Source organism: Rhinolophus ferrumequinum, chromosome 14 (assembly GCF_004115265.2).
Source record: "Rhinolophus ferrumequinum isolate MPI-CBG mRhiFer1 chromosome 14, mRhiFer1_v1.p, whole genome shotgun sequence".
Taxonomy (NCBI): Eukaryota; Metazoa; Chordata; class Mammalia; order Chiroptera; family Rhinolophidae; genus Rhinolophus; species Rhinolophus ferrumequinum.
Window position 1 is genome coordinate 1,790,349 of NC_046297.1, and position 12,284 is coordinate 1,802,632.

General features: G+C 44.3%; 1 protein-coding gene across 1 annotated transcript in view; it reads left to right on the plus strand.

Annotated features, from left to right (window-relative positions):
• CNGB3 (cyclic nucleotide gated channel subunit beta 3) overlaps window positions 1-12,284 on the plus strand; it is a 113,861-nt gene that overhangs the window by 72,035 nt on the left and 29,542 nt on the right. The window contains exon 11 of the mRNA XM_033126621.1: window positions 8,322-8,463. Coding sequence (XP_032982512.1) covers window positions 8,322-8,463 — 142 coding nt within the window. The remainder of the gene's footprint in view (window positions 1-8,321; window positions 8,464-12,284) is intronic.

Here is a 12,284-nt window from a genome sequence, read left to right on the forward strand (position 1 = left end):
CAGAAGAGAACAGAATAGAAAATATCAGAGTCTGTCATACCTAATATGGGTGTGTGAGTGTGTGTGTGTGTGTGTGAATGTGAGTGTGAGTGTGTGTGTGAGTGTATGTGTGTGTGTGTGAATGTGAGTGTGTGTGAGTGTATGTGTGTGAGTGTGTGTGAGAGTGTGTGTGTGTGTGTGTGTGAATGTGAGTGTGTGTGTGTGTGTGTGTGTGTATGCACCTGGGTTGACCTAGCAAATGTATTTCTTACTCTGAATCATGATCCAAAAAGTTTAAAACCTCTGCTTCAGACAACTGTTAAGGTAACTTTTAATAACTCCAGCGCTGATTGCTAGTAATGAACAGTATTAATTATTTGGAGGGCAGGTGCAGTGGCTGATTAGTTTACCACTGAAGGGTTTTATGGGTGTAGGAGTCAGCTATAACCACTAACTCAGTTAGACTCTAGAGAGGAGCCAGGATCATACATTAAACTTGACGGTTAGACATGCAAGTATCCCAGGAATAAAAGAGATCACTTGAAAAATTTAGTGCAGCAGAATCCAGACTCAATAATGGCAGCTGGGTTCTTTAATGGTGAGATTTCCTTTTGGTAGATCCAAGGGCTTGGCCTACAGTCCACCCCACTCCCTTTCTGCTCCAGTGAAATGACATTGAGCATATTCTAGGCGATGTTCTGACTGGAAAAGAGCAGGTCTCAGCACGACTTTGAAGGGCAACTCACAGCAGCCTTGGGGAGGAAAGCAATTACAGGATACAGCACAGAGAGTTGAAGAGACCTCAGAAAATTACATACTACCTGGATTGAGGATGTGTCTGAGGAATGGTAGCAACAGTTTTTGAACTTTTAACTGGAACTGATTTTAAAAATTTAAAGTCAGAAGGATTAGGAAAACATACACACACAGAATATCTTATTACTGGAAAGTCTATAACCAAATCTGTAAGAAATTCCCTTTAGAATGTGGATAAACTTACATACATATTTAGTTTACTATAAATAACTAATTTATATAGAAAACTGCGTCAGGTATCCATATAGTAAATATTGCCTCAAAGTGCGTGTGTAATCCAACATCATCACGTGCTTGAGTCTGATCATTGTTTTTATCAAATTAGCAAAATAGTAAAGAGTTGCCTCATAATGTCTTCCAGAAAAGTGGAGCTATTTCTCTTTTCACACCTGGATACCTCACTGCAGCATTTCTAGAGAATAACATTGATAAGTATATGATAAATACTCAGTGTATGTTAGTGTGAAGGAAGGAAGAGAGGGGGGGAGGAAAGAATGACCAAATCTGTATTATAACAGAAAGAAATCTCAGCGTCAACTCATACCGTGTCTCCCCGAAAATAAGACCTAACCGGAAAATAAGCCCTAGCATGATTTTTCAGGATGACATCCCCTGAGCATAAGCCCTAATGCATCTTTTGGAGCAAACATTAATATATGACCTGGTCTTATTTTCCGGGAAACACGGTAGGAAACTTAAGCCTGTCAGAGATGACAGAATAAAGATGTGGCACATTTATACAAAGGAATGTTAGTCGTAAAAAAGAATGAAATCTTACATTGCAACAACAGGGATGGACCTACAGGGTATTATGCTAAGTGATACAAGAAAGATTGAGAAAGGCAAATACCATGTGATCTCACTTATACGAGGACTCTAAAGAACAAAATAAATGAACAATCAAAAGAGAAACAGACTCAGATACAAGGAACAAACTGATGGTTGCCAGAGAGGAGGGGAATTGGGGGGACAAAGTGGCAAAGGTGAAGGGATTAGGAAGTACAAATTGGTAGTTACAGAATAGTCATGGGGATGTAAAGTACAGCATAAGGAATATAGTCGATAATGTTACAGTAACTATATGTGGTGCCAGATGGGGACTAGTCTAATCGGGATCACGGCGTAAACTGTATAAATGTCTAACCACTACACTGTACACCTGAGACGAATATAAAATAATATTGAATGTCAACTGTAACTGAAAAAAGATATATAATTTTTTTAAATTAAAAAAGCAGCATTTTTACATATTTTTACATAATTTGCCTGTGGCAATTATTAACATCATCTGCCCTTTCTATTGCTTCATATTACACTTTGACCTTGTAAGCCTGAAGCATTTTTATTTAACCTTTGTGATTGTTTCTGATGACCTATAAACTAGAGGATGCTTCTGAGGCCATTGGATTTGTGAACTTTGCTCTGGTTAGAGAGAGGCAGCAAATTGTGTGGCACAAACGAGCACCGTGAGCATTGAAAGTAAGAGTCAAGTGTATTACTGTACCATTATCCCTCACCAGAATAAGGATGTCTGTGCATTTCAACAGAAAACAAGAAGTCATTTTCATTTATATTGAGTAGATGGCATCCGTTATTAGGCTGTGAAATTTGACAAAGAAGGAAAGGGCTTCACTCCAAAGGAAAGCAAGTAGTTATGGTTATTTTGTTTCCAGAAATGCTCCCAATGTACTTTGGTCCATATATTTATTTATTTTCTGACATAAATTTCCCAATGTGGAAATCCTGAGCCCCAACTAACACATAGGAGCAGATCCTCAAACAAAGAGTAAGAAACCAAGCAGGGCTGTCATGGGAATCGTGACGTTAGATGGAGTAAGGAAGTAATCAGAATTGCTTAGTGCTAGGGAAATTTAGGATAACTTACCTCCTTCTTTTTACACATAAAGGTATTTATTTGGAGTCCCCTAGATACTTCAGGGCAGATACTGGCAAAAAAAAGAAAAAGGGATGGTCTTCACAGTAGACACTCGATACCCATCAGATGTAATAAAAACACAGCCGTTCAGCAGCGAGTTCAGTGGAGCAGAGGGAGATGAAAGGCAGCTGGCAGCTCTGCAGGGGGAAGACGGAGAGGGACAACACAAGGGGCTCCCAGATGCTGTGGGGGCAGAGCCCCAGAGAACAGTTTCCAGGCTCTCGGCCTCACGTGGAAAGGTGCGGGCTCGGGTAGTAAATGGCCATCGACTGTGATCAAATGGCCATCAGCTGTGACTAGTTGGCCGTCAGCTGTAACCAGTGAGCCATTGGCCACTAATATAACTGCCGTGGCTAGGCTAGCAGAAAAATGGGGACTAGCAAGAAGATGGTGGCTGGGCTGGCAAGCGCGGATTGCAGTTAGGATGGCGGATTGTGGACAGTGTGGATCCAGCCTCCAGTGAGACTATAGTGCCACCAGCGAGAGTATAGTGGTATGACTCCCCTTTCTACGGCTCCGTGGATGTGCCTTTTTGTCCTCACCATGTCCTGCGCTGTTATGTGGGGAGCGGGAGCTGAGACCCCGCAGGCCGCCCCGCACGACCGATGCAGTCTGCCTGTGTCCTCATCTCAGGAAGTCCAGGTGTGCATAACCGGTCACTTATTCCTCCAGATCAGTCAATACATATTCCTAAGCTCCTATAAAGTTCTGGGGCCTGCTACCTGTCTTTTAGAGCTGATCTCCTAATGAGACCAATCTCCCCATGCTCATTGCTTCCAATGATGAACTTACAGAAACCTGAAATTAAGACAGATTGGAGTAGCTAAGAAGCTCCAACATACACAGTATTCGAATGGGCACTGTTGGAAGCCGCATGTCCCACGACACAGCCCGTGATGGCTAACATTAAAAACACTGGCAATACCTCGTGTCGGGGACACGTGTGGAGGAACTGGAACTCTCGTTCGTGTCGGAAGGAACGTAAAATGGCACAGCCACTAGAGGAAAGACCTGACAGCTAAACGTATACCTGCCTTGCAAACAAAAATCCCAAACCGGAATATTTACCCAACAGAAACGAAAATAGATGTCTATAGAAAGCTTATGTAGGTATATTCTAGGATGTCTATTCATAATAACCAAAAAGGAGACAGCCTAGGTTCATCTGCATCAGACTAGATCAGCACACTGTGCGACAGGCATACAGTGGATACTGCTCAGTGATCACAGGAACAACAAACAACATGGGTGAATCCCCAAAACATGATGCTGAGTGAAAGACATTGCCCACAAAAGTATACCACTGTGATTTCATTTATGCAAAATCCTAAAACAGGCAAAACTCATCTGTGCTAGGAAAATTAGACTAGTGCTTGCCTTTGGGGTCGGGGATTAGGCAAAGGAATGGGAGAAGCTTCTGGAGTGATGGAAACTCAATGTCTTGATATGTGTTGGGGCTACACAAGTGTATGCATGTGTCAAAATTCATCAAACGGTACACTTCATATTTGTGTTTTTATTGTATGTTCAAAATAATGCTATAAAAATATTGAACTCTACTTAACATGTATATTCTGAAGTACTACATTTAGGAGGAAGTGTCTTATTGTGGGTAAATTAGTTTGAAATGCATCCAAAAAATAAGATGGATATTAAGGGATAGAAAAATGGAAGCTTGTGTGATAAATAGGTAGAGTTTTTTGTAGACTCCAGGTGGGTATGTGGTTGTTCACTGGAAAATTCTTTCAATTTTTCTGTTTGAGATTTTTCATAACAAAATATTGGGGGAAAGTTTCGTGTCACGTTCATTTCACAGAGGAAGAATTTCTGTTTCACACTAAATGTTTTTTATGGTTTTATGTCAAATTCTGCCTTAGTGCTTTAACTTGGAGCTGACAGGATACACACACACACACACACACACACACACACACACACAGTCTGTTAGAGAGTTCATGTTTAAATCAGCCAGATAGAAACTCCTCAGAAAGATCTGTCTGCCTAGGGTATAAATATTAGAGATGGACACACTTGACTAATTAAGCTAATCCTAGAAAATCAGTAAGATGCCATATAATTCAATTACAAGTCTTTCCATTGGTTGTGCATATCTGGGTATAAGACATGACTGAGAAAAGAATCCTAAAATAAACCTCAAAGCATCAGGGAAGAAAACTTCCAATGAACACAGCAGACTAGTTCATATAAGAAAAAATAGTTGAAGGCTATCCCTCCAGATTCGGAAAAATCAATGCCTAAGCGTTACATTGATTGTAACTTAACGTCCATAAATAAGAAATTGAGAGAAAGTAATTCCTGTGCTTGTTCCTGTGGATGCTACATGCAGTGACTTTGGATTACTGCAGTGATCCCAACATTTGTGGTGGTGTTGGTCACGCAGGGAAGGGAGCACGTCCTTGTCCCACTGTTGGGTAGTATTGAGTTCAATAAAGCTCTGTAATCTAAAGACATCCACAGGTCCGGGACCCGGGACCAAAATAAATCAGGTAACGGGAGATTATAAATTGGAATTTGAAAGTTAAAATGCAATCCATAAAATGTATTCCGTATTTCTTCAAGGTGGTTCTCTTTGACATCAAGTTCACTATAATATTTGTAAGTCCGAGGAAGCCTGCTAGAAAAATTGCAGAGTGATAATATCTTTATTCTCTTGCCACAGTGATTTCAAACCCTACCAGAATTCATTGTTTTTCCAGTCCTATGTCCACTCAGTTAAAACAACAACTCATGTCCTTCAAAAGGTATTGAATTTCAAAATGAGTGGTTTCTTTCTGTTTTCATTTGAACATTGACTTCAACTGCAGTTTGATTTTTTCCTTTGTAAACTTGAACTTCTTACTACATGATTATCTGAACATTATAAACTATTTTCATAAGAAAAAGACCCCCCCAGTTCAGAGACTAATACACAGTTACTTAAAGTGCTGATGTATTAGGTGGCACAGTCAGACCAGAAATGAAAGCCTGACTGGGGCAGGATTCTGTAAAAAGTGCTCCTTTTCTGTATCTGCCCTGGATACCAGAATAGCGAGTTGGGCCCCACTAATAAATCAGATGCCTCTGGGTAACAGTATCTGGAGGTGCTTCTGCAGACAAAACATTGTTCTTGCAGTGTTGCGTGGAATGCCTGCCCGAGACCGGTCATGGGGACTGTATATAACAGTATTCCTGATCTGCACAGAAGTGAGAGTCTGTACAGTGGGTTGGGGGGTAACTTCCCTCCCCTCCTCACTTGGGACGCCAGGAAACCCACAGCGTATGAGGCTAAGTGAATCTTACACGTTCCGTCCTGATCTTTACAAGCTTCCTTTCTATTGCCTGGGTCCCTGCTTGTCTTTCTCCCTGGGCTCTCACGAGCTCAGTGTCTCCATTTGCAATTGCTCAAGTCAAGTACAGAGTCTCTACCAAGTATATTTCTGAGCATACTTGGTTTTCTTCAATACTGAATTTCTAGGTAAACTATCTGTCCTAGCCAAGAGTAATTTTCCTTTTGAGATGTAGCTCAGCTCTCCTCTGTCCCTGCCATGGCTGACACATTCAGTAACACAATAAGATGTGGGCAGAAAAGAGAGGAGGTGTGTGCACCTGCTCTAGCTTCCATCAGTACAAACCAGCGGACTGAGCTGGAAGAGGCTCCCCCGTCTGCGTCAATAGCCCTGAGCCTCTGCAGTAGTCTCCGCGACTCACTAGCGCGGTGCTCTAAAGGTGGTCTCAGTTTCTTGGCTGTTCCTCTCATTGAGAGGTGGATTCACATACCCCTGCCCTTGAGTCTGGGCTGGCCTTAGTGACCTGCTGGACAGTGTGGCAAGAGGTTGACATTGCGGGACTTCTGAGTTATCAGAAGCCTTATAGCTATGCCTGGGGAAAACTGGCCACCGTGTGAGAGGTCCACCTAGACTGAGACCACCATGGCGTGAGGAAGCCCAGGCTGTCTACTGGGCCTGCAGAAGCAGATACCCAGCATGCCCCAGCTGTTCAGGCTCAGACATGGGAGAGAAGTCGCCTTGGGTGTTTGGAGAGGAACAACTCAGGTTTTTCCTTCCTGAGGAGAGAAAAACCCAGTCCTTCCCTGCTATGCCTTTCTTCTCTCTGTGTGTCCCTTTTCCCTTCACAGAGAACACTTCACTTCTTACACTTCTGGTCACCAAGCGTGTGGAGGGTTTCACCCACATAAAGCAATTCTGCGACACTCGTTGGGTATCCCACAGTCTACCTCAATTGTGACATTGTTTGCCTGGGGAGAGTGTCAGGTTCCAAAGGTCGAAGGTTCTGCCCCACATGACTGCCCCCCACGCGTGGTAGACGCCAGCAGCAAGCCCAGGTTATCCCCTGTGCCTCCCACCAACTGGCTGTGGAGCAGAGCTTCCAGTTTCCCCTCGAGTTTGACTCATTTGCTAACGCGGCTCACAGAACTCAGAGAGACACTTACATTTACCAGTTTTATTAAAGGATATGACAAAGGATATAGATGGACGTCCATATGGACAAGAGGCCGGGGCCAGGTCCGTGGCAAGCGCCTCGGAGCCTCCATGCCCGCTGGCTGCCCGCACCTCTGTGTGTTCACTGCCAGGAAGCCCTCGACCCGTGCATTTGCAATTATCTGCAGGCTTCATCACATAGGCGTCCCTGGTCAGTAACCCCATTTCCAGCCCTTCTCCCTTCTCCAGAGGATGGGAGGCGGGACTGACAAGTCCAAGTTCTAATATATCTTGGTCTTTCTGGTGAGCGGCCCTCATCCAGGAGCCCACCCAGAGCCACCTCGTTTGAACAAAAAAACACTCCTGTCATCTAGGAAACTGCAAGAGTTTCAGGAGCCCTGTGTAGGAACCACGGTCAAAGAGTAAATGTTAGAATAAGCGATGTTCCCAGTCCTTTTATCACTTAGGAAATTACAAGAGTTTGAGGAGCTCCGTGCCAGGAACTGAGGGCAGAGACCAATATATTATATCTTCTGTCAACTCACAGCATTCCAAGACGTGACGTGGAGAGCAGAGGGACCTGGTCAGCAACGAGAATCAAGGCCTCACGCCTTCCCAGCCATCTGCAGCCATCCAGGCCACCCCAGCCCAGGTCACACCCGGCATGTGCATACCGTATTTCCCCAAAAATAAGACCTAACTAGAAAATAAGCCCTAGCTTGATTTTTCAGGACAGCATCCCCTGAACATAAGCCCTAATGCATCTTTTTGAGCAAAACTTAATGTAAGACCCGGTCTTATTTTCGGGGAAACACGGTAGATGAGCCCGTCTGCTGGGCCTTTCACAGACTGCTGAGCCACAGGCTCTGGGCCTAACAAAACAGGCTGGTCCGTACCGCTACACTTTGGAGTGACTTGTTCTTCACCAGAGAGAAGTGGAAGAGCTAGTGAACACCTCCTCGGGTGTGTTGAGCCGTCTCACAACGTTTCGCACCAGTTTCCATTAGCTCAGGTGGTCTCAGCAGTGCTGCCTGTAGAAAGAAAGTCTCGATGAGGAGGAAACGGGTTACATTGTAGCAGTAATTACACCCCGAAGCACAGGATTACAGGAGAAAGCAACGTGTGTGTGTGTGTGTCTGCTCTCTTCACAGGTATCTGAGGTGTTACTACTGGGCGGTGCGCAGTTTAATTACCATCGGGGGCCTTCCAGAGCCGCAGACTTCATTTGAAATTGTTTTTCAGCTGCTGAATTTTTTCTTGGGAGTTTTTGTGTTCTCCACTTTGATTGGTCAGGTAAATTGAGATGTGACTACCTAGATATATAATGGTTTCACTTTTTAAACGCTAACACATATTTGTAAACTTTGCAGAGGAAAAATCAAAATCTGTGTGTTTTTTTTTAAAAAAAAAAAACAACAACTAATTTCATTTATTGTAATGAACTGGAGGAGGATGTGAATGGGTCAACAATGCCGTCCCATTTCTAAACCATGAAATCGGGAGACCTTTGTGCGGGGAGCGTCAGGCTGCACCTCACGGAAAGAAAGGCACGTTTATAAGTGAACTTCTTACCTGGAGCTTCGTGAAATTCTTTCAAAGCTCTCTTATTTACTTAAACTTCAAATACTGTCATAAAATCCCGGGTTCAAAATCAACTTCAGAGGTCACTTAACACAGAGGTTACCGAATGCCGTCTAGATTAATTTCATTAAGAAAGCATCGGTTCATAAATGTTGGTTACGGCATCTCCTTGTCCTGTTCTCAAGGCATGACAGTCTAGTAAGAAGGTAGAACAGGTGTGTAAATAACAAGGTGACTGGCACTTCCAAGGGGGAGACCGCAGTATCGTTGTGAACGCCCAGATTCATAAGCAGTGCAAAGCTCAACAGCGTGGCACCTTGAGAAGGTACACTTCCTTGAGAGGCCCTTAAATACCCCATGTCTGGGAGCAAATGCTGAGACCTGTGTCCTGGGTAGAGGGAGACAAAACCACAAAATGGTTATTCCCACCAGAAAGAGAATTGGTTCCCACTCACCACACTCGGTGGCATGAAGAAAACCCATGCTTTGACAAAAGGTGGCAATAAACACTGTAACATCTGAAGCTGAGCACCAATCGTCCAAACCCAGCTCCTGCACTCGTGACTGTCAAGGGTCTGCTGTCCGTGTAAGTACCAGGCAGAGTCTGAAAGCTCCCTATGAGCTCGGAAAAGGGGAGCTTCCCAGGGGGCTTCTGGAAGGAGAATGCATTTGAAGCAGATGAGATTAGAAAAGCAGATGAGAGGCAGAACTTATACCCAGGTGGTTCGATCAGTCAGCAACAGTGTGTGAAAGGTGGCAGGGGTAACGCACAAGGTAGGTTACAGAAAATAGAGGAGTGCCTGAGGGAGTGGAGTGAAGGATGCTTGTAAGTCAGGTTAAAGATGTACGTAAGCCAAGATATCTGAATGTGAAAGATGGGCTTTATCTTTCGAGGAGTCGGCCAGGGGAGGGGTTTGAACAAAGAAGATAGTCAAGGAACATTAGTCAAAGTAGAATACCAGCTGGAGTACCCAGTGGTACTGTTTTAAAATACAGGTTTCATTATTATTTAGGTATGGTGAGACCAGTAGATCAGGATGCACTGTCATCAAAAGATAGTTTGCTATATAAACAGATCCAAGAGGAGGGGTCACACCTCCCCTCCCCGAGGGGCCACAGGAGGAAGCTGCAGGGAAGGACAGGTAGGGGTTGTTCAGGTCTGTTAGCTTGTATATGTCATGGCTCTGGGCCGTAGGCACTGCCTCTGCTTTCTGGGGTGACCAGGGCAGGTGGACGGTGACCTGGAGAGCCCAATGAAGAAGCCCCTAAATTTGTTAGTTTGCGTGTGGAACGTGCGTTCCTAGGAGAGTTCTTCCATATGTCTAGGAATTAATTAGCTACCTCTGGGAGGGGTAGTCCCAGGTATCAAACCATCAACATACAGAAAGCAAAATGCATGGTTAATACAGGTACACAGGTTTATGGCACCTGCAGCCTGAATACGGTAGCAGGCTGGAGAGAGACGTTATAAAAGAAACTCTATTTAGAAACTATGTAGGTTTGGGAGGATGAACACGAAGCAGTTAAAAACTGTAAGAATAAAATATCATAATCTTAAAGGCTGGGAGGTTGCATCAACAATGGTTGAGAATAGGCTGGTTTAGAGAGAAATGCGATTCCAATTAATTTGAATATATTAGGTTGGTGCACAAGTAATTGCGGTCTTTGCAGTTACTTTTAACCTTTTAAACTGCAATTACTTGTGCACCAACCTAATAAATAGCAAAATCATATTATTTCGTTTATTTCTCAGACTCTATGTGAGGTAGCCACATCACGCTCAGTGTTTCCTCAGTTTTACAGACGAGGAAGCTCCGGTTTAAAGACATTAACAGGCACCCCTCATCCATCCATGTAATTCATACAGCCACACGCAGGAGCCGTTCGTATAATACTGAGAATGACGGTAAAATCTGACGTATTTGCATTCACTTTGTCCAGGGCCATTTTCACGAGATTAAAAATGATGTCTAGCTCCCGTTCGCTATTCTTGCTGCTCAAAGTGTGGTGTCCAGACCAGCAGCACAGCATGACTTGGGAAATTCAGAAGTCAGGCCCTGCCCAAGACCTCAGGACTTAAAACCTGCATTTTCACAAGGTCTTCAGGTGACTCATATGCACCGAAAGTTTGAGAAGCGCTGCTTTATTCGCCACGCCACACTTGCCTTTATATTGCATTCCAGGTTCCAGCGGGAACAGGGACAACCAACAACCCACTGAAAGTACAGTGCCACAGCCCCAGAGAAAGACTGAGGTGGGACGTTGAGATTTGTGTGAGTAGAGACCCTGAGGAGAACAGTTAGAAACAAAGTAACGAGTGCCCGGGACAGAATCACTGCTTATTCAAAACCCTCACCCATAACCACACCGAGAACGACACTGGGACCTGCTTGTCCCATCTTGACTGCAGTATTCTGTTCTCTGGTGAGACTCAGAGACTGGCATTCTTCCCTCACCCCCTCATGTACTTTCCCAACCTGGAGCACATCCTGGGATACACATCAGCCCAGCTGCAACACCACGAAACCCAGCACGTAAACCACTCAGGTCACTGTCACTGCAGGTTCTCGGCCTTCAGCGCCGATCAGTAATGCTTTTCAGGGTCCTTGGTTCCCAATTTAAAACTATGAACTCTCTGGCCCAGCCCCTAATGTCCCAGTTGTCACGTCTTAGGCGACTCGGAAATGTTCATCACCTGTCAAGAGGAGCCTGGAGAAAGGAGAGCGAGGAATGGAGGTGGCTGAGCAATGTTTGGAACAGCCCCGAGGAGTAAGGTGGAAGCTGGAAAGGACGCGTCCAGTTTGTCTGCATCGCTGCCAGCAGGTGCTTTTGATGTAGAAGAACCTACTAACATGGAAACTGAGGAGGGCATCACCGTTTCAGCTAGACCTCAAAGAAGGGGCTGTCTGCTCATAAGCAGAAAAGGCTTGGCTCCCACAAGGAATGAGCAAAGTCGTACGAGTGTGAAAGTGAGGCCTGCTTTTCCTCCCCATTATAAACCCACTGTCAAAGCAAATTTACAGCCACTTGCTTCCCTCTATGTAAGAGGAAGAGTCGAGCGATACATCTTTTTTGTGCTGAGACCTTAAAGATCAGCTTTTAACCTAGAGTGGGTTTTTATGGCTGAGTTATAAACATCCAAGAACTAAAACCTGACAGTTCCTTAAGTATTGTCACAGCAGTCGGTGATGCTTCAGTAATTTGAGCTTCTGCTGAATGCTGTGCCTCAAGCGTGAGGAGGTTTGATTTTTATCCGTCTAAACAGCACAAAGGGAAGTACAGAGGTTGCACTTTCACAATGAATTGAGTCTATACAGCCAGCCACATTGGATAATCTGTGAAGGATGCTTTCAAAGGGAGACTCCCAAAACACACTGGCCGCTCTGCCAGCTAATGGCTCACTTTCTGTATGCCTTCCTTTCATCACCATGAGCCGGGCACCTTTTTAAAAATCACCTAATGTCTTTGCAATAATATACAGGTTTCCAAAGAATTGTGTGTAGTCACATGCAAAATAGGACTCAGTCGTCACA